The sequence below is a fragment of the Scomber japonicus genome, chromosome 10, assembly GCF_027409825.1.
Source record: "Scomber japonicus isolate fScoJap1 chromosome 10, fScoJap1.pri, whole genome shotgun sequence".
In the NCBI taxonomy this organism is placed as follows: Eukaryota; Metazoa; Chordata; class Actinopteri; order Scombriformes; family Scombridae; genus Scomber; species Scomber japonicus.
This window is the reverse complement of record NC_070587.1, coordinates 10,549,362-10,572,646: the sequence shown is the minus strand read 5'-3', so window position 1 is coordinate 10,572,646 and position 23,285 is coordinate 10,549,362. Positions and strand designations below refer to the sequence as shown.

General features: G+C 42.9%; 2 protein-coding genes across 3 annotated transcripts; both read right to left on the bottom strand.

The window, feature by feature from the left end:
• Positions 1-133: 133 nt before the first annotated feature.
• On the bottom strand, positions 134-1,300 carry lenep (lens epithelial protein). Its single transcript, XM_053327876.1, has one exon. It carries the CDS (start codon positions 802-804, stop codon positions 604-606), a length of 201 nt encoding a protein of 66 aa, XP_053183851.1. The 5' UTR covers positions 805-1,300; the 3' UTR covers positions 134-603.
• Positions 1,301-1,386: 86 nt separating this feature from the next.
• On the bottom strand, positions 1,387-23,037 carry shc1 (SHC (Src homology 2 domain containing) transforming protein 1). Of its 2 annotated transcripts, XM_053327869.1 has the most exons (13): positions 22,837-23,037; positions 10,999-11,163; positions 10,670-10,740; positions 10,061-10,124; positions 8,807-8,926; positions 7,566-7,619; positions 7,114-7,165; positions 6,350-6,476; positions 6,107-6,254; positions 5,760-5,817; positions 5,260-5,376; positions 4,412-4,668; positions 1,387-4,272 (listed from the first exon to the last, which is right to left on the bottom strand). In XM_053327869.1, exons 2-13 carry the CDS (start codon positions 11,158-11,160, stop codon positions 4,144-4,146), a joined length of 1,359 nt encoding a protein of 452 aa, XP_053183844.1. In that variant the 5' UTR covers positions 11,161-11,163; positions 22,837-23,037; the 3' UTR covers positions 1,387-4,143. The 2 variants fall into 2 exon arrangements, with proteins under 2 accessions (XP_053183844.1, XP_053183843.1); XM_053327868.1 differs by lacking the exon at positions 22,837-23,037 and having other exon boundaries at positions 10,999-13,610.
• Between the last annotated feature and the right edge of the window lie 248 nt (positions 23,038-23,285).

The following is a 23,285-nucleotide window of genomic DNA, read 5'->3' as shown; positions in this document are numbered from 1 at the left end:
AACCAAATGATTGTGTTATCCTTTTTAGCGATACAGTATATGCTAACTGCAGGATCAATCAAAACAAACAAAATGCAGACATAAAGGTAGCATTTTTCTATTCATTAATTCCTTTATTATCACAACAGTTTGTGTTGCTGTACAGTGAACTCTTGCAATCAGGGGTGCCACATCCCTCCAGATCTCAGATCAGCAAGGTTAAAATGAGGGAACACAACCAGTCCCACAATGAGCATGTGTAGCATCTGCAACTGTACCCGTTTCTTGGGAATGCAAGAAGAGCATCCTATAGACACCTGAAAAACAGTAATACAAATATTTGAAAAATGTGTTAATATGTACAAAAACACAGATTTAGTAAACCTGTTCTGCAATGCAATTACTACTTCAAAACACAAGTAGGCCACATAAATGTTGCATTGCTTTGTACTCCAATGGTAGTTTGATACGAGAAAAGACTCATACTTGCCCATGCTTTGCCAGCGCTGCTGATCAAACACTCCATCTCTGATGAAATAAAAGCTGGTTAAAATTACACTATAGGAGCCTACAGAGCCACAGGGAAAATCAATGTTCGACCACTTGATGTACTCTATAAGTATGTCAGTCCAGGATCTCTTTGATGCACCAGCAGCAGAGGAGAAAATAGAGGCACTCCTTCATTGACTGGATGAAACTGTAGGCAAAGTTTCCTCCCAGGAAGTTCTTGCCTCTTCCAAGGCCCATAGCAATGTCCCGCAGGTGCTGTCCCAGGGAGGAGGAGGAAGCAGGCATGGCCTGGGGAAGAGGACGCTGAGGGTGCATGGCTCCAGGTAGGAAAAGGCACAATCAGAACGGGGCAACAAGCAGAGCAGGCAGGCAGGCAGGCAGGCAGGCAGGATTAGGCTCATGCAACTGTTGAGGTCTTCTCCGCATTCCCGGCACAGTTAGCTCCTCTACTTATAACCTCTGTACAAACCGCTGGCAGCCTCCATTCACACCCTGCTTTTTCTCGACTATTCTCTGCTTTCAAACATCCGCTGATTGATTAAAGGCCTTGTTTATCTTTGCTGTGCTCTGTTCCCCTCTGTTGTACAATCTCTCCCTGGGCTCTAATAATCCCTGAATCAGCCCCCTACTGTTAAAGGCTCCACCTATTCACAAACAGGAGAGTTCCAGCAGCTCCCAACACACCACCATAATTACATGCCACTCTTTGTTCAGGACAGTATATGATAGGTGATTGATCATACCTTCTGGAAGGTTGGACTTTGTTTGCTTTAAAACCACTTTGCTTGATTTACTTGGTAGAAGAATAAACTAGGTAGAAGAATAAACAAAGGAATAAAACATTCAACAAGTTCTTAAAGGCTAATTATCATATCAAAAGCCAAACTCAAAGAGAGATGAATGATATATGTATTTATATATGCAATCTATATTTTCAGATACAGGTGTAAACAGACAATGTTTCCCTAAAAACAAAAAACAAATATTAAAACAGAAATATATAATGTAAAAATTAATATCTGTGCACGCAATTTGAAAGTAACCTTTGGCTTTTAAAAACACAAATTCAAAAGTACAACAGCATCATCCACAATATCACCACCACCACCAAAAAACACAATACATTTTTGTTGAGAGGATTTTCATGCAACAAAGGCAACTGTGATGAACAATGATAACACAGGACTGGTTCACTAATGATGCAGAGGGTCAGGTGGGCACACACACACTCACACTCACACACTCACACGCTCACACGCTCACTCGCTCTCTCACTCAGGTTTGGAGGTGAACAGGCAGGGTGCGAGTGTCTGACTGACCCAGCTGACACTCTGGGTATGTGTTTTTTTACATGTTAGATTACATAATCTGAGCTCACTTCAGGGTCTGAGACCTAGTTGACAGTTAAACATGAGCCTGAAAGACCCCGTCTAACATCAAGATTTTGGCCTCAATCTCACACACAGATTCGATCGGCTGTAAGCACTATCTCAGTATTGTGGTGTCTGGCTCTGTTTTACTTATCAAATAAATTTTTAAATATACTACTATGAAAACAATCATTCAGATACGAACCTTACCAGTCAAAAATCGATGTTATTTACAAATGGCAAATACATGGTAAATACCCCCCCAATGGTGACATCAAGTATCTGTGACTCTAAAACTGAATGCAAGAATGTGCATCACAGGAGATTGCCATCACTGGATCTGTTTGTGTGTGTGTATACTGGAGTGTCATTTTTGCAGAGTCTTTGTTTTAACTGAGAGGTTTGTATAAGATTCTCCTGACTACATTTGAATTAAGTACATAAGGTGACTGCATTGAAGTGACGTGACTGCATTGAAGAAACAAGGCACGATCAAAAAGATATTAACATCATGAAGTGAGGGAGGAGACAGAGGAAATGATAGTGTGAGCTTCTACCTCCATGTCCTCAAATATTTGCAAAGACGGTACAAGGAGGAGCAACATTTGGCTTAACATCTTATAGTTACAGCAATCCTCCAAAAACACTTATATCCTTATGTTCAGTTGCCCCCCCCCCCAACCCACTTGATTTGATTCAAGGTTTAAGAAAAAGGACATTATTCCCTCAAGTGATTAAAAAATAAGCAACATCACAATACACAAAAACTACTTAACCAGTCACTGCGACACACTTTGCATCTTTTTTTTGCAGAGGGAAATTCATTGCTTAGGCTGTTCAACATTTCTCATTGGCCATTGTTTAAAGGGGACCACCTTTAACTAGACTTGTTTACTTTGCATCAAAATATCTAATAGATATAGCCCATAGATTGTCAATGCAAACACATACTAAAGAGTCACTGAAACGCAATAGGCCCAAATGATTTGGTCTACACTTCTCACAATGTGTTTGTGGGTGACATCATTTCAGAGTTTACGTTTAAATCTCCTTTTTGATGATGTATTCAGGCACAAAAACAAAAGATTATTCTTCTTCCTCTAAAACAGACTCATTTGCAATTAACATTTCCTTTTTATCTAAAATGAGCTTCCAATGCACACAAGATGGATAACTGTTGATAATTGCCATGGCTTCCTCTGCTGTTAGCAAGTTCATGTTCTTTGGCAAGACAGGTGGTGCAGACTGTGTGGTGTCAAGGTGTACTTGTATCTGTGTTTGCAGAGGGATAAGAGAGACACAGCTGAAAAGATCCTCCTGAACTCAGAATGTCCGATAAGTAAGGAGTCTCAAGATAAACAATGGAAACCTGTGTTAAAAAAAAAAGAACATCATATATGAAGGTCATTGGCATAGCAGTCCCAGGTTTGCATACAGGCTTTTCTCATCACCAGGTATCACTCCAGGGGTCAAAGTTCAAAAGTCTCAAAAGGGGAGTGGTTGGGGTTAGGCTGGCCCCTCCGGATTAGATTGGAAGCAAACATGTTAATGCATATTCACCAAGCAGAATGATCTCAAAGTCAGGTTTGCTACTGAGGGGCTCCAATGACACCTGAAGGGAGAGTTTATGTTTAAGCCTTGAACCACCGCCATCCAGTTTATGTTTTGCCTAATATGCTCCAGCAATAGTCCGAGGAGGGAAATCACTTCCCTGAATTAAAAAGGGACATACGCTCGAATGCATGTCCCATTGATGCCCCTTTTCCGCTCTTCATTACCATATTTTTTGCACACAATTCCAAGAATTAGTAGACTTCATGTTTGTTTTTTTACATAATCGCATGTTTAGATTTTTTTTTCTTTAAAAAAAAAAAAAAAAAAAAAATTGCATTTGTTTTCTGCCCCGTCCTGAAATTCGCAAAGGGCTCCTCCCTGGTTCACAGTAGGCTGTTTGAGAAATTGCAGCAGTGCTTCTCCATTGTGGAGAGATGGCCTGACAGTTGGTGGGGTTGAGGAGGGACTGCAGTTCACAGTTTGGCTTTCAGAAAGGACAGGAATATGTGGCAACAGCAGCAAATGAGTGATTTTGCAGAGAAACTGGTGATTTTTTTCATTTTTTGGCTTTCTGTGCTATGATGTGTGTAAAGGTATTCTTGTGGATGTGTGTGAGTGTTAAGTGTAGTGATTCCATGTGTAGCATATGAAGGTATGTTTTATCAGGTGTGTTGCATTCCTGTATGGGTGTGTGTACATTTGGTTGAGTATTTCATTGGTGTGTGTGCCGTCAGGCCCTGCGCTCTACTGGCTGTTGCAGGCACACTTCGCTACCAGCTGATACGATGGGGAGTCTGTTGTCCATGTGATAACTGATCAGGTGACTCACACTTTCAAACCGATGGTCTTTTGTACGAACCTAGATGAAAAAAAAAATGAAAAAAAAAAATTACAGGTGGGTTTAACTACCGGCACACCTATACAAACAGGTGTAAACACTTCAAAAATACATCTCCCTCCCCGCTTGTTATCTCTGTTGCCCATATGATCTTACTCACCACTCCTTCTGGGTCGACTAGTAGCAGGTGCTTGGGCTGACCCCCCTGCTGTCCTGTGAGGACATACTGTCCGGGTGTAGTCCCAGACTCCCGTACCAGGAAGTCTCCATCGCGGGTCAGCAGCCTCTCTGCTTCCCTGCGACTTAAACTACCATGGAACCAGGCCTCACACTGCAACTGCTCCACCAGAGGGGGCGCTGTTGTCATTGAGCTTGGGACACCATGCCCAGAGACCCCCAGGGCATCATCAAAAGGCTCTTTAAAAAACAGAAAACACATTTATATGCATATAATATAATTTAGCATTTCTCTATTAAAATCCTAAAATGCATGCTAATATAGGTTTTGGTATTTACTATTGTCTGAATTCCCATTTAGAACAAATATGATTGGACCTTGTCAAAATGAGCCACATGGTCTCTGACAGTTTGCTAGACTGTGTGCTATATGCTGATAGTGGATGATGTCTTTAATGTGAAAAGCTTTATACATTCAACCAATCATGTCACATAAATGCCCCTGTAATGGACAAAGCCACTTTAATTCCCTTATCCAATTCCCCTTCAGGGCTGCCTTCTGTGGGCAGCACCATTCTTCAAATAGCCATATAGTCATATAGAGTGTACATACACACCACTCTGCTCATCTCCTTTGACAATGATTAACCCTTTATCTAACCCTAACCATAATGCTCATGGTGAAAACATAGAACATTTTCATTTTAGTTACAGTTATCACTTTTTCCAGTTGTTGGGTTTCCTGGGAAGTTAGCCAGTGCTTTTTTTAGTTAACAGTCCATCTAATAAATGACATTCCCACCAAGTAAGTATGAGAGTTAGGGCACTTACTCATGTCAAAAGCATCTCTGTGAGCATTTCCATTGACTGCAACTGGAGGTCGAGGTTTATCCACATTGACATATGAAGGGTCATCAAACAGTTCTCGACCGCCTTCCTTGGCACCCACTGAAAGCAAACAAACAAAAGATATCAGTAATGTTGGCACATATTCTCACTTCTTAAAAAGCATCTTAACCAGGTATGACAAGCCAAGACCGCAAAGACAATAAATTGGACAATGACAAAACAGGGCTGAAAAACATCCCAGGTTTGTATGTTGTAGATCAGTCTTCAAGGACACATTGTCATTTTGTTACATAAACTAATGTATACATACAAATTTGAAAAAGTTATGCAATTACTCCCAATAACTCCCAACTCAGTTATCTCTCCATTTTGTGTCTAATGATCACATCACTGTAGTTCATCCCTTCCTGCTGATTTACAATGAATGATGGATACAGAGAGAGAGAGAGAGAGGCAGACAAATGGAAAGAGATGGAGATCACCTGGCAGAGGCGGCAGAGGCTGCTTGTGAATGTCATTCTGACCTGACTGTCCGTAAGGCTGCAAACACAGAAGCATATAAACAAATAATGAGTCACTGCCAAACACAGACACACGATTATTCCTGCAAAATATGATTTTCTTCTGTTCTGGCAAAGGGTGACTCTGGCCAGTTACAAGCATTAAAAAGGTCATTGATGACTTGCGCAATTTCAGCTGAGTAACAGTTTCTTCATAATAATACTGGGCTCTTATCTCAATAACCGGAATACCACCAGTGTCTGGATGTGTTGAATCATGTATATGAGTAAATCTCCTCCTCCTGGTGTGATTATGTGCACTGTCTCACCAGCGTGGCTCCTGGGCGGGTCCTCATGTCAACAAGTCCACCAGGGGGAGGCTGTTTTCCAGGGAAATTATTATAGTAAGGGACGTCGGGAGGAGGAACAGCCTCATCATCCTCTTCTTCCCATGCAGAGCCGTCAAATGGAGCCATTCTAAGAAAAGTGGTGAGAGATGCGTTACAGGGGACAAAATACAAACAGTAGCTGATGTTTTGGGCCTATGTGAGTGAACCCATACACATTTTTACCTGTCATGAGGTGTGACAAGTTTGGGCGGGTTCTTCAGGTATTGTTTAAAACGCAGTTCGAAGGCCTGGCCGATGGTGCTGATGACTTCCTGGGCTAAACCCTCTGAACATTCCAGGATATGACATGCTGCAATTGACGAGGAGCAAATTAGAGAGTTCATGTCATTAATCTACATAAAAGAAAATATTGAATTATATCTAAAGTGGTGTTTAATGTTGCTAGATCCTCAATGTACACAATATAAGCTCAACGATTGTGCTTTTTTATATAAACAAATCAAGCTGCATGTCAAAATATTCAGTACATGAGCGTGAAAAATAAATATATTTCTTGTGCCTATTTAGTGGTAAATGTACTGTTTCTTCCTTCACTCTGCAAACTGGGCATGTAATGTTTGAGCTCAAGTGGACGGTGGGTCCTAATTCAAAAGGGAATAAAAAATGAATAGTGCCATTTCATGTATTTAATAGGATTCATTTATATTTCAATAAAATTGATTGTTCCAATTTATTTACAGCATTTGCTCAAAGGGTAATCTCAAGAACTGGTTCTCTGTGCAATGAGAATGACTACAGAGAGAAAATGTGTGACTCATTTACAAAAGAAGCAACTGATAAAAGTAATATTTAGACTTATCTCAGTTCTATGCAAAGCAAGGGCCTGAGAGACTTCAGCATTACTTTAATACAACCTTTTTTTTTAAGCCTCAATGACTTGGCAGATGCTGTCTGAGTTAAGGTGTCATATTGTTGTTTCGGCTCACCTCTCTGGTTGACTGGGTCTTTGGCCACATATGCTACGTACTCAGCCGTATCCTGAGGGAGACAGGGTAAAACAGTTAGGGGAGGAGGGGAAGGGGAAAAATCGATAGGAGGAAAAAGTGAAGGGCAGGTTTAGGATAGAAAGGCTGTGAGAAAGAAAGAAAGAAAGAAAGAAAGAAAGAAAGAAAGAAAGAAAGAAAGAAAGAAAGCTTCAGTCTTTAAGTTGAAACAGAAGTTAAAAACATACACTGAACTGAAAGAGAGACGACAGGAAGTTATGAGATCAAGCTTGGAAGAGAAAGACTGCAAACCAGGCGAGGGAGCAATGGAGTGAGTGGTACTCATAGGAATAGACAATGACAGAAGACAGGAAGGAAGGATATGCAGGCTGAAGGAAGATGGAAAAAGGCCAGAGAGATTCAGGCTGAGAGAGAGAGAGGGTTGGGTGACTCACTGGGTCTCCTCCAGAGGCGAAGGAGATGGACTGCATGTGATGATTGGCGATTATCTGTGGAGAAAAAGAAAGAAAGAAAAAGGAGAGATATAGAGAGACAGAGGGATAGAGAGAGGGGTAGAGCACGTGGGTGACATGAAGTGTGTGGGAAGTGAGATGAAAGCATGTGGATGGAGAGACAAATGTGGAATCATTATTGAGAAAAGGGCTTTTTCCTCCATTGAGTGCCATCAACTGCATCAGAGATAAAAAAAAAAAAAACAAAAACAAAGTAGGGACTAGTAGATGGGACACCTTTTTAACAGTCCATGTTGGATCAATAACAGCATCAACACTAGCTAATGCTGCCTGCACAATGTGTGGTCTGTATTTGTGAATGGGTATACGCGCTGCACGGCCTGTTTCTTTGTTGCTATGTGTTAATGTGTATGTGCTGTACTGCTGTATACCATCGCCCCAAAGTAACAAACATCATTCAGTAGCTATTAACTCATTAGAGGTCTAGGAGGAGGATCACATGCTGCCCTGTGGTGATGCAGGAATGAAGACGATGGTTAGGAGGGATTTGTGCAGTATCTCGAGACAAAGAGAGTGGCTCTAAATTTGTCCTGGCATCTCTTGAATGTTACAAAAAGGTAACAACACAGACTTTGCTGATGACCAAACCACAAGAAATAATGAGTTAATTAAGTTTGCAGTTCATATAAATATTTCCTTGATTCCAGAAACAAATTTTAATAGACATTTTTATTTAGGAGCAACCATTTAACTAAAATCTGTTTGATTTTTAGCATGTGAAAGCATTGGGCATACATCTAATGTAATTTTCCAAACATATTCACTACAATGGTCACAAAATGAGCAGATTCAGGTTAGTAGACAGGGTAATAGATGATAATAATAGGCACAGGCTTATCTTTCAAAGATAAATAATATTAACAATGGAGTAGGTGTAATAAAAATGAAAGCATTTACAATTCTATTAAGTTTATCTTTAAAAACTGAGTCTGTAAAATCCTAAAAACCACACAAAATCCCTCAAGCAGGGAGACCTCCGGGTTTACTGTGCTTCAGTAAACTGCAAAGGCTAAGTGCACTCTAGGTACAAAACAAACCTCCGGCTACAACAGAGAACTGTAAGAATCAAATGAATCTCTGACTCAAAATCAAATGTCTTCCTATCAGGGACAAATCCAGCAAACACCAACAGATTCACTGTGAAACTACTGAAACTGTGTTACCTGTTTGCAGTCGGAGGCCAGAAGGTTGAGACTGCTGGTTGAGATGGTGAGGCTGATTGTCATGCCAGCAAACTGCAGGTTACTTTTCCCCAGAATAGTCGTCAGACAGCGAGAGGAAGGCTGTGGAGGAGAGGGATGTGGTCCGAGAGTAGTAAACAAACCAGGTGCAGAAACGGAAAACTACAGGGCTTTTTTTTTTTAACTTCAACATGGCACGATAGTCTACCATAGTTCTCCATGCCTGTGCATGAGCCTGTGGGTGTATGTGTGGAAATGCCTGTGTGTGTGGGAGTGAGAGAACAGCTGCAATTGTGAAAGTGATCCTGTCTACAAGCCAAGGCCAACTGTGACCAATGGTGAGTGGACAGGACAGTTCACATACTGTAGGCTGGGCTCTGAGCATCACACAGACCACGCCAGCACTACTGTGCCAGCCCGTTTAGCCCAATCCTCCTCCTGTTCTCATGGCTTTCATCCATATCTGGTTCAGAATAGTTGGGGTATGCTGTGAAATAAACAGCATCAAGACAGGATGCACATGCTCAGCCATATTAACCTTAGTCCAGCCAAATCAGAGACACTAGACTAGTTTAACATATTCTAGTTTAACTGTATTTCGTCTGGTGTTCTGCACTGCCAGACATTCCTTGGTTAAACCCTGCTATAGCAGAAGGCTGCTAGATTTAGCCACCTGTTTAATGGACTGTTTGGGTGGATGTTTTTAGTTTTACAGGAATACTGCGCACAGAGACATAGTCTTTAAAACAGCAAACTGGAGGCTGTGGCTGCTAATCTGTAGTGCTTCTTTGGCCTGACACCGGCTCCACACAACCTATTACTCCACCTCTCCAGCCTCCCTTGTGACAAGAGAGAGAGAGACATAGACCAGAGAGTGATTGGTAATTACCTGCGAGTAGCCCGCTAACCACAGAAGTGTACAATCAGCCTAAATCAAGATCTGTGTGTGTGTGTGTGTGTGAGTGTGAGTGAGAGAGAGAGAGTGTGAGAGAGTGAGAGTGAGAGTGAGAGTGAGAGAGAGAGACAGAGAGAGAGAGAGAGAGAGAGAGAGAGAGAGAGAGAGAGTGTGTGTGTGTGTGTGTGTGTGTGTGAGACTGAATAGCCAACTGACCACAGAGTGGACAATCAAGCTAAATCTAGCTCTTATCCAGAAAACTCTTTACCACTGCCACCCACTTAAGCTGTATAAATAAATAATGTCCTGTAAGGGTGTGTGCTACTGTGTGTGCTGTGTACCTTTCTCCTGCGCTGTGCTCCTTTGGCTCCGGGCACTGCCTCGCACACCACCGAGATAGCCTCCCTGAAACATTAACAACATGCAAGTATTGCAATAGCATGTCGTTAACCCTCACACTTTCCCACATTCACAATTATGTGGATTAAATGAGATCTAGAAATGGGTGATTGAATTTATCGTCCCTGGCCACTGTACTCGTCCTTGCCACAGAGACAAACATCACTACGGAAACCAGAGGGAAACCACCAGGATACCAGAACATTCTAATTTAGGGGCTGAGAGAGCAGCAAACATGCGCACACACACACACACACACACACACACACACACACACACACACACACACACACACACACACACACACACACACATTGGTAGACACAGTAAGGCACTAACACAGCAAAAAACAAGCAAGCAAGCAAATGAGAGTGGAAACGGCACAGAAAACGAGCGAGCAGTCAAAGAAATGTATGGGAAGTGAGGGGTGCTTGTGAGCGAATGTGGTCAACATTTCTCTAAGTCTCACCACACTTTTACCGTCTCGCCCCCACACGTACAAACGAGAAATGAGATGAGACAAACTGTAAGCCAGTACTGTGTGATCTTACCTAGTGACCTGAGTTCTGGTGTTGAAGTCCAGCGCTCGCATGGACTGGAGCACCTCCACGCAACCCATGTACTGCACAGGAAACAGGAAGGCCACACATTAGCATCCGACATTTCCTACATCACAGTCCCACTGGACAGACGGAACACAGTATGGACAACAGAGGAAGAAAGCAAGTCCTTTCCTCATTTCTGTGTTAGTTTCTGAAAACATGTAAAAGAAGACTGTATGTAGAGAGAGAGAGAAACTGACTTGAAGTTAGAAAGATTTGTAATGAGTTGTAATTACATATTTTAGTTTGGGGTTAGTGAGAGTGTGCCAGTCACTTACCCGTACAGTGTAGGAAACACCGGTGGTGCTGACCACATTGTCGGAGTGCAGCCAGCCGCGGGTGGGCTTGTTGACAAAGGAGCCATGGCGCGTCCACTCATCTCCTCCCAGCTGACCTCCTTCCACCCGTGCCCTCCTGGACGCCACTCCCAGCCGGTTCATGTCCTGCAGAGGGGGTCGGGGAGGGGGAGAAGGAGCGGTTAGAGAGAGAACCGGGTGGTGAGGTGGAGGGGAGGAGCCAGAACTGCTCCTGTCATCCCCAGACGACTCAACAGGGGCCTGAGGCTGCTGTGGCCTGCTTGAGGCCTTGAGTCCTGGGAGAAGAGTGGCAGAGACACCCAGACGAAGGGATCCCATCCTGGGGAAGAAGGAGCATAGGGTGGTGGGGCTGTTCTCAGCAGGGCGGGGAGAAGAGGGGGGCAAGATCGGAGTGAGAGACGAGGAGGAGAGAGAAGAAGGTAAACCAGGGGAGGGAGTGAGGGGGGTGGCAGGACTGGAGGGAGGGAATGATGATGGATTGGAGTTTGTTTCATCAGTTGAGCTCAGCGATTCACTCCGAAAGTGGGTGTACTTGGTTTTTGGGACAAGCTCCATAATGAGCTGCAGTGTCAGTTTTTATATCCGCGCAAGTCCACACAGGCTCTAGTGATTCAATCAAAGTCTCTTTGTTTCAGTATTCACAGTTTCTCTCTAAAAGGACACACAGCCATCTGTCTGTCTCCCTCAGCATAAGAGCTGCATCCATCTGTCTGGTTGTCTGTCCTCCACTCGTTACCAGGCAGCCAAAACCAAACGGCTTTATCCCCAAGGAAAGCAGAATGAGAGAAGGCGCAGAGGAAAAGTGGGGTGTCCCAGTTAATGGTAGAATGCAGATGAAAAAAGTTTGTATATAGAGCACCAGTGCTGATCATGTTGGCATCAGTTCACTTTTTAAATATGCTTCAGTGCTCATTGTGTTCCCAGGGACTGATGATGACATGCTCCAAGTGTTCATCTTCGAGTAGTGTTTTTGCCATTATGTAAAACAATATCTGTGAGTATGTTGTCCCAACTTAATAGCCTCTCAGTGAGGGCCAGTTATCCAGCTGTCGTCAGCACCATGGAGAATCAACACAAGTGATTGTCTCTCAACGGCCCCTCGTAAGTGTGTGTTACTGCTGAGGGGTACGCACTTATATTTGTTGTGTTTACACGCGTGTGAGGCAGTGTAAACCTTCCCAGCCCACAATGCTTCTTAGATTGTGTCTGTATGTGAATGTTGGTGAACACACATGCGTGCATGTGTGAAACAGCTCCGCTTAGATGCTCTATCCTGCTTGACACAGGCCCATAAAAATCCTATTAGCAGCCAAGGAGGGTATCGCAAGGGGGGTGCGCACACTACCACGGCAGCAACACACACAGTATACAGCTCCAATTGGTCGATACTACAGCAAGCACCTGCAGGGCTCAATGAAGCCCAAAAACTGCTTAAGAAGAGCGAGGAGGCTTACTAATGTATGTATGGCTAGTTTCCAACTCCTGGAAGCAGTACGCTTTCTTTAACACCTACTTCTCAAGTGAATCGTATTCTCAAATCTTTCAATTCTTCTTTTACTCCCTCTCTCTTTTCCTCCAAATGGTTTTATGTCCTCTCTGAATGGCCTTCGCTCTCTCCCTCTCCGCGCCTTCTTCTTCTTCTTCTCTTTTCTTCCAGATTACTTCTTGCGCGGCCTCCCTCCCTCTCTCTGCACTATTTTCTCCCTTCTCTCTGTCTCCTCTCTTCTCCTGAAAGTCCTCTCTCTTCCTCCACACAATGTACTCCGCCAACCTCTGTCTCTCTAACGCCTCTGCCCTCTCCCGCGCCACCACTTCCTCTCTCCTCTTCCAGATGATCTCTCGCTCCCCCTCACCCCCTCCCTCGTCTGCTCGCCCGTTCTCCAGGCTGTCCTGTTTAACAGTCCCTCTGTTTAATATTTTAATGGTGAGCCCTGTCTTTTTGCCTCTCTTACCTAACGATTAGGATGGCTAAAGGCAAGGGAAGGTCACCAATTGAGACACCAGTAGAAAAGAGAACGAAAAAAAGTTAGTATTTAAGACTGGGCCAGCAGAGTTGGGCCCATTCCTGACCGAAGTGCCTGATATGGCTAAAACAAGTGAGGCTGCCTCGGTTCATGAGTGTCACCTATAACTGGCCACCTAGGATAGGATGTTTTGTTTTCTGGAGCACCATTAGAAAGTGGTAGGTTGAGTCTGAGATGTTGTCTGTGTCTGGTACAGTGACACACTGCAGTAGCACGGTGGTGATGTAACACTAGAGAATATAGGTCACTGGCTGATGACGACTACCGGTGGGCTTATTGTGATGGTAATGAGAACTGATTGGTCTGATTTGAACTCCCAACCCAGGGTTCCCTGAATGGTGCTGGAGGATCATCAGAGCTGAACGTGAATTCTCTCACCCAGCTGTAAATGCTCGATTAAAACTGCTCTCTGTTGTTATGTTGACCTCTACATGCACAACTGCTCCCGCCCTGATACTTAATTACTGCCTAGTTCAAACAACAAACCCAGATTATACCTGAGAGAAGAGTGTTGACACAGTCCCATGTGATATGAACAAGCCAAGTGTTATATTCTGGTACTGCTTCCTTCCTTATCAAGATGCAGGTCAGCTCTCAGCTAACTACTGCACAGACAACATATCTCATATTCTGCATAGTCCAACCTCAAGAGCAAACAACAGTCTGTTTACATTAACAGTCTCTCACAACCAAAAGCCCCACGCACAAAACGGTTTGCAGCGGTTTGACCTCAATCGGAGGCAAGGCTACACCTACAGTCGTGCAGTGAGCTGGCTGGCTGGACTACACCTCAGTGCTGTTGAGGCACTAGTCATATTTACAATCTCTTGACCTTTATTCCCTCAAAAGAGAGCAAGGTTTGCACACACCTTGCCTAGACCACTTACACAAGGTTGTAAATTTGGCACCAATGTTTCAGTGACGCCAAATGAAAAAGCTGATTTTTCCACATGCTAACATTTGAGAACTTAACAGTGTCTGAAGTGCAGTGCGCCAGCTTGTAGTGGGCGCTGGATGCATGGCAAAGGAACAGTCGCCTACACCAGTCTAGCACCACAGAGGGATTGTCTAGCAATTCTAGCTAGTCATCCATCTGGTCTTGGCCAAAAAGCACCATGGAGGAACCAGCCACACTCATGCACTGCCTGACAGGCTGGGATGATCTCCGGAAAGCTGTAAAGTATGGCTGGGAAAGTCACACAAGACACCCAGTATTTGGACAATCAAAGCAGAATAAAAAAACTGTCAGTCACACCCCTAAATAAACCATACCACCCCCAAATACCGGCAAAAAAATAATCCAACATAAATTGACTTTTTAACACTAGAGAGGAAAAGTACAGGTATGAGCAGAGTTAACCCTCGTCCTGCCCAAGGATGCTTTAGTGCACAGAACACAGTGAAGGTCAGGTGACTGCAGAGGAGATGACCCTCTACATGAGGATAAATCCTGAGTCACCAACACACAGACAGTAAAAGGAACTGACTGTCACAAAGATAGCACACCTAATAATCAGTGATTAGTGGCCTGAGGGCCAAGCAGCTGCACAGAGTGATATGTACAAGTGGAACCAGTACCATAATCTAATTCAGCCAGTCATTCCTGATAATGGCATATCAGCTTGACTGATGAAGATGGTAGCTGTTGTTGATAAAGGTGAGATCAGGACAAACAGGGCTGAGCTGACTCGCAAAAGACAAACATACATGTTTGGGTGAGGAGGGGGAGACAGGGGACCTGAAACAACCCTGATTCTTTGAGGCTGTTGAGCTCTGCATTGACAAAGACTGTCTAGTACAGAAAAAAATTCGGCCAACGAAATAAACACTAAAAACTGCACACAGTAATGGACTAACCCAGTCTACTGCTTCTTATCTACTCAGTATATACAATTACCAAATGGAGCAGCACCAGTTTTAAAGATAAGACAAGAAAAAAAGAACTTTACATCTTGTTCTGTCTGCAGCTGCCGCCTGTTGCTATGGCAACAGACATTAAAAGAGATGCCTGCGGAGTATATATACACTGAGAAGTCCCGAAAATGGTAGAAATCTTCAGACAAAGAAATAACTGCTTGGTCAAAAATCACATGGCAGCAGTTACTTTCCGCATCAGACGCTGAACATCAGAGCTTTTTCTCATCGAACAGGAAGAAAAAACTACAGACTCCTAGAAAGATCAATAGGTTTCAGGAAATGATCAAAGTTTGACTGGCGTCACGCCAGCCATAAAACCCAATCAATGTTGACATCCCATGTCGGCTGCATGCACTGACTCCAACTAGGGCATTTAAAACTGTATGTCTGATATTATTTAAAAGAACAACAATCACTTTTCTAATAACAGTAGAAATAACACAACTACACTGACCACTAAAACACTGTTGTTTAAAAAACTTGCATAAAAACAACCTGAATATTCTGTGCAGCAGCTAACAAAGATAATGATTGTATAACATCCTGCAGAATAGATCCTATGCTCATAGAGAATAGATAATCATAAGTCACAAAGAAAGTCTATATTTCCAAAAAAGAAAAAAAAAGTATTTTGAACTGTCCTGTATAAAGTGAGTCTAATCAATTTCCAAAAGAGTTTTTAATGAATGGCAAAACATTAATAGTTCCTTTTTTTGGTTTAAAAAGCATACAGTTGATAATCCATGGTGATTCATCTAAAGCTGGGCTCCATATTCACATGAGAACCATATTAATGTTTAAACAGCCACAGACTGTCCGGTCATCCGTCCTCTCCTTCCTCTTTCTGGCTCTCCGTCCGTCCACTCCCTGAAAAACGTGCTTCTCCTCTGAGCCGCTCTTCCGCTCGATTAATTCACAAAGTCACTGCCGGCAGCTCCTCTCCATCTATCCTCTCCTCTGTTTGGCTTCCTCATCTCCTTTACTCTTCTTTTCCCTCCTCTGTCTCTCTCTCTCTCTCTCTCAGCAGATGGTGAAATGGCAGAGCTGCCAGGATGGACAATGGCACTACTTCATTGTGCTCCTCTTCTCCCCTCACGTCTGTCTCTCATTCCCACTTTCCTTCCACCTCTGTGTGAGGGACGAGCACGCTGTCTGTCCTCCCCTCCTCCCAGTCTGGGTGGGTGATGCTGCCTCCCATTTTCTCTCTTACCGTCTCTCTGCCTCTCTCTCTCTCTCTCACACACACACAAACAGACACACACACACACACAGGGCTGTTGCCTCTGCCCTCCCCACCTCTTTTTCTCCCATCCTACCTCCTTCCTGTTTCCTCCCCTTCCCCCCACCTCCTCTCTGCAGCCTCACTTTGGCAGTGTACATGTGTATGCACAGCAAGATGCTGCGCTCCTGCACATTAATGCACACACTCCAAGGGGAGATGGAGATGTGGAATAAGGGAGGAAAGGGGGGGAGGGGGGAGGGCTGAGTGGGGAGGGGGGATTTGTCCATGTTAGCAATTTAAGGCTCCTCCCTTATTCATGTTTGGTAACCTGAGAAACAGAGTGAAAGAGGGATAGAGAGAAAGAAAGGGAGAGGATGACGACTATTCACCCTCTCTTTATGCCTGTGCAGAGTGTGACATGAGATCACTCTATGTAACCTTGAAAGTGGACAGATTTTTAAAAAGAGAGAAAAAACAACCCCTTTTCACACAATACATCTTCGGTTTGTTATTACATGGCTAGAGCTATCTAGGGGGAAAGGACAGGTTACTATCAGGCAAGCGCCATAACAACTGAGTAATTCTATAGCGGCAGACAGAAAGCAGAGATCCCAAACAGTGTTCGCGACATTTAAGTGCATCTAAATAGAAGGCAGTGTTTTGGAAAGCAGAGGAAAACATGCACAGGAGGTACACAGGAACCGACAGAGTGGAAAGCAAGGAGTTCTCACATGACACCCCAACATATTATCCCTGCAGTACACCGTTTGACCACTACACTGTGATCATGTCGGCTAGTCTAGTGCCCTTAGGGATGTGAAGGATGAAAATCAGAGAAACTGCATTCAGGATGATAGCCGTCACCTTACACAGCACAGCTATTTGATTGCTTTAGACAGCACCCTCCACCTGAAGCCCAAATCATGCCTATAACCAGTCAAACACATGACACACTGTGGCTTGGGGTTGACAGGAGGATGATCTTGTGTGTTTTGCTTTAGCCACTATGAATTGATATTAAAAAGACGACGGTTCATACTCAGTGGGAAGTTTTTCAGTATGTACCTAATTGAATGCAGTATAATATAACAATGTCTTTTAACATAATTCAATACAATTCATCAGAACCACAAACTAGAGCCTCCAAAATGACTATAAAGTTGAGTCAGCACCTCTCTATACCCTTTAAACTGTAATAAATGTAAGGTGTATTGCAGGGCGGGTGTATTGGACTGCATTCATTTTAGCGTAGGTGTACCTAATACACTGGCAACTGAGTGCAGTTAACCATAACTCAAACCACAATGAATTTACATACACAGGTACTGCATAATTAATCAAGCATGACCTCAGTTCCCAGTTTCAGACGATTGTGGAACACTGACACACCAGTTATATTGAAACTTTTTGAGTGCTGCCACAGAGAACTTTTAAATGAGAAATATTTTTTTTGTAAATAACTTTACGGGTTGAAACAATGTGATGTATCATACAGTATTGTTCCTTATGAGACTGCGCTTGGCTCACAGTCTGTTGAATAATGCCCCAGTTTTCTGCTGCTGAGAAAACCAATCTTAATGGTTCAAGCAAAGCTCCACTTTTTCATTTCAAAGTGTAAAACTTTAATAAACTGTAATAAATTTGCATTTGAATCAAGTTCAATTCTAATAAATTGAAAATAAAAAATGTAGGGCACATCTTAGAAATTTCATGATACATTTAAAATAAATCAAACCATGATTTTTGTACTAAAAATGTGTTTGTTAACAAAAATCATTTTTAGCATTTTTGCTTTAACCATGCAGCCCTAAATTTACACAAATCTATTAAACAAAAGATCAGTTTTTAACCTTCCTTAAGATAAGTGGGCGAAATTTTTATTTCCCCTAAATTAATCTGTCCTTTAAACCTCTGAGTAATGTTTAAATGTCACTGTAAAAATGGATTTACATACGAGATATGAAAGTTTTGACCTTTCTTTTTAGTATTACATTGTGGTTTGAAAAAGCGACCCCATTGCCACTGTGTTGCAGTGTGTTTCTGATTTAGTGATTGTATCATTTGAATGTCTTACCACATATTCCATTGGCCAACACAGGCTGCCTGTGAGTCTGTAGCCCTAAAAACACCAAAGTGCACATCAGCACAAAATACACACACACGTGTGAAATTTTTATTTTTATTTTTTAAATCAAGGAGCCAATCACAGCATGCTCCAATGCCGCCCTTGCAGCTTGTTGACTCCCAGCATGCATTGCTCCCTGGATCAGCTGTGAAGAGGGTCATGGGACCTTCCTCGATATAAATGGCCCAGTTGATCACACAGAGACACAACATTGACATTAGACAGAGATACAGGGAGACAGAGAGCAACAGAGAGTCAGAGTGAGCAACAGTGAGAAGAGAAAAGCAATAATCCAGTGTGCATGTTGAAACACACGCTTTGGAATGAAAGGAATTAACTGAAAGGACCGCATGTGTAGGATGTTTGTGTCTCGGCTTGCCCAATGTGAGTTTGTTGCTAAGCATGCCATGGATGGAATAACACTGTGTGGAAGCTGCTGCTCAGTATTTATTAGATGAAACAGTCAGACGGACCGAGGCAGGGCTCTGAATCTAATGCATACGCTGCAGGGCCACATCTGCTGTCTGCTCTTATACTGCACGTGTGTGTGTGTGTGTGTGTGTGTGTGTGTGTGTGTGTGTGTGTGTGTGTGTGTGTGTGTGTGTGTGTGCGTGTGTGTGTCTGTAATTTGATTTGACCCGCCTCACTCACACTAGGCCAAAAAACGAGCATGGATGAGTAAACGGGCCTAGTGACGTCTAAACCCTGTCTAACATCAGTTCACATTATGGAGACAAGTAAGACAGTGATGAAGATGATGAGCTCGGGGAACAGTGGGAGGGAGCGTGACTGACAAGGCAAAGCCTCACTGATTGGAAAAGATGTGCAAACACACACGTACACGTGGACAGCCCAATGGCAATTAAATTTTCAAAAATTAGGGTGAGAGTGAACATTAGATTAGCCAGGCAGGAGGCAGGAGGCCTTTCTGCCTGTTTCATAGCTCACCATGCACACAGCAAACATGTGAGCTGGCTATTTTGGGTTGCGCCAACCCCCTCCACCAACCCCCTCTAACCACACTCCTTCCATCATTACCCTCCTTCTGTCACTCTCTGCCTCAACTTCCCCCTAGCTTTAACCGTCATATTTGTCATAACCAGTTACCTCTTCACCTAAGTTCCCAGTCTACCCAGCTACCCTAAATATATAAATACTACAGTGAGTTCACATCGAGTTTATAAACTGCTAAGAGCCAAATGTTTGAAATGATTCATCAGGTTTTTTTGATCAGGTATTTCTTTGTCAAAGTCATAACTTTGACTTGCTGATTGGTTCACAGTAAGACTACATTTAACACTGTCACACTTGAGGACGAGTGTAAGTGGGTAATTACTTTTTTTTTTAAAGTGTTTATGAAAAAAACGGTATATATATAGTTTTGCTTTGACGAGGATACCAAAAACTCAGGTACTGCACTGACACCAAATTCAAACATCTTCCTAGTCTACTTAACCAGAATTACTGTTAACAAATTGAGGACGTGAACATTTACTCAAGACCTGTTCCTGCATGAGGCGACTGCTGCATGAGGAAACAGCTGTAAAAATTGGTAAGAGACTGACGTATTTCCAAGTCCCTGGTCTGCATACGCATTTAAATCCAAGCTATAGTTGATTCAATACTTGTTCTACTGTACAACCACTACTTTCACTATTTAGCTTGTGTAATCTGATCATTTTGTTTCAGCAAAAAAGTTTCGCAGTCAATGTTTTTTCAGCTGCTCAAATGAAAACATTGATTTTTATCACTTTCACTCATTTGTGTCCAATTATAACTAGAGCATTATAATAAAGCGCCCCCCTCATCATTAAAGTGTTGCGATACTCTGCATCTGCCAAGCTTTAACATTTTTCATTGTCTTAAGTGTGATAATGATCTTATTGGTAATGTATTATTCTCAGAAATCGCAACTCAGAACAATCTAGAGCTTTAAACAAGTGATAACAACTCAACCAGGGAACCAACTAGGAAATGAGAATTTAGCCTGCTCCAGACCAGTCATTAACCTGAGCCTAGTGACCCTGCTTAGCAGAGGAGAAACTTCAATCTCACGCCCAGACACATTACCAAGAAGGGTGGAGGAGTCTGCATAAGGAGGTGACTTGCGAACATGCAATCTCAGCTATTTGCATAAAGAGAGAAGAGAGGCCATGATAAAACCAGTTCTCAAAATATACATTGCACAACAGATTCACGCCGATGTACATGTGGACGGCAATTTACCGATATCAATTAAATGTGTGGGTTAAGTTCTGTTTATGTACATAACACAAGGGGCTTTAATGTCTAATTTTACACATTACACAGCAAAAGATTCTAATCAAATTGTGGTTCACACATTGTGTAGTGAGCACTGAGTATGTTGCAGCGGTGCAGGAGGAAATACAGCTGAGGCTCAGTCCCATTGTGCAGAGGTATAGACGGACAACCACATGCTATGACCTCAAAAACAAACTCCTACACTTTTTTGCCAGAACACAAACACATACCAGATAGAAACACACAAACAAACCCCCAACACCGAAAAGCAGATATATACACACACATCAGACACAAAAGACACAGACAAACACCCTCACATGGAGAGAAAAGCACACACATTTGCATTATAGGTTGTTGATGTGGGGATCAACCGTCTTAACATGTATACAGCAGCTTAGCACCTCACCACTGTGTTTTATCAATGGCAAAGTTTCAAGTGGCACAACACTAATTCGAGGCAAATATCAACACTAGCATTCACTGCTTATAAAAATCAAAGCTTATTTCTGGAGTGACTGTGTGTATGTCTGCATGCACAAGCGCGCACACCTGTCAAAGTGAAGCTGTAACAATCACAGGTGTCACGCTGGCCCGTCAGTCATGACTGAAGCTTTCACTGCTGATTGATATGGTTTGAGCAGAATTGGACAGATCCAATTTTAATCGAGCGGATTTTGGATTGTGCCAATGCTGTGATAGAGTGCCTGAGATGCTGCGCTTTGACTGACAGATTATGTCTTGGACTGTCCCTCTGTTTGTGTTGTTTTTGCCCTTGTTTGTGTGTGAGAGTGTGTGTATTTGTGTGTGTGTGTGTGTCTGTGTGTGTGTGTGTGTAGGTGCACAGGCGTCTTGTTTGACTGGCTCCTGACATATGTCTGAATCTAGGCTACCATTTTTTGGATCTGTTGTTGATTGGACCTTCTCCTCCCCTTCCATTTCATCAGTGGAGATAACTTTGCCATATAATATCATGTCAGGGGCTGCTGGGCTGAGTGGTGTGGCTGACCCTGATAAGAGCACAGAGCCCAGAGCCCAGAGCCCAGAGACCACTGCTTTCAGTCGCCTCAATCATCCCTCATACCCTTGAGTCAGTGTCCATAATAGTCTGTCTGTCCTTCACTCCTTCATGGTGAACTTTCACTCTGCCACAGTGACCCTGTTTCAACAAATCTCGGGTGTGTTTTGCTGATAGGTCTCCATGGATACGCTTGACACAGAAGAAATAGTGGACCATAACCGCAACTTTACTGAACAGATTTAAGCGTGCACGCTGTGATAGGCTCTACAAGGCTTATCTCACTGACAACTCACTACAACCTGGAGAGATTCAGCTCAACTCTTGGGACTACCAGGACCATTTCGGTACAGATTTTATCCTTAAAAACTCAATTCATGGCTGCAACTTTGGAAAGCAATCTTCCAATTATTTTATTAATGAATCCATATTTTGTTCTGGTAATAAAAAGGTAAGGCAACAGTGTCCATCACTATTCTTTCAGAGTTTTTTAGTTAGCTCTACAGCTCACAAAGATGTTCAGGTTAATATTATATAAGACAAAATCCTCATTGTGGAGAAGAAGGGACCAGTAAACATTTGCCATTTTTGGATGAAAGGGTGAATCAAACAATTAATTGATTATCAAATACTATAAGTATATTACTATTATAAGTAGTAGCCTGGCAGATTCATTTTCTGTGGATCAACTAAATGATTAATTAACTAATCATTTCAGCTCTAACTCAGTTTGAGAGTAATACAGAATATAACCAAAAGGCATTTTAGTGAACTTTTATGTATTCATTACTGAGCAGACTCAAGCTTGGGGCCACTCAGTTGACTTTTTTTTTTTATCATTTCTTATTTTAAACTAAGCTACAGTGATTCGCGACTGAAATTCTTAAATGTGGCTTTACTGGCAGCCACTGAAACTGAAGCCTCAAAATAACGAAAGTCCTTTGACAGAGGGAGGGCGAACACAAGTTAATTATTTACCCAATGTGTGATTATGAGCAACACTGTTACAGTAACTCGGCAGGCTACAACTGTACCGTCCAAATGTAGCCCAATAACACACAAGCTTACGGTTGTACAAAAGGTAGAACAATCTTTACCGACGGCCACCACGGAGAGTGTTAGTGAAACATTTCCTCAAAGTTTTCATAAGTGCAACAACTGTGGTTCACACTGACGCACAGCACGCAGAAGTCCAAAAAAAAGTGTGGTCAACTTTGACGAGCAAACTTACCAGCTCTCTTCCTCCCTTTCCGTCGAGTTCCGTCCTCCTGCCCACCAAGCTGTTACTAGGCCTACACAAACTTCAACTTAAATGTCATCTACCAGGGCTAAGGGTCGATAGTTATTTTTTTTTTTTCGCCCGGCGCCTTACAGTTTTGGTTAACTTCATAAAGAGATGTGTCTAAACTTCTTCTTTCCTCTCCCCTTTCCTTCCCTTCCTCCTCCCCCTGCCCCCCCTCCTCCTCCCTCCACGGTCACGACAGAAGCCACTTCCGCGAACAAATGGCAACGTCATCTGGCCGCGGATGTGTGTGTGTGTGTGTGCGTGCGTGCGTGTGTGTGTGTGTGTGTGTGTGTGTTTGGCCCTGTTTTGCACCTGGCCTATTCACTGCGGATTACGCAAATGTAGAAATCCCAGATTGCAAGCCAAAAACATTAGCAATGAATTTACCTTAAATA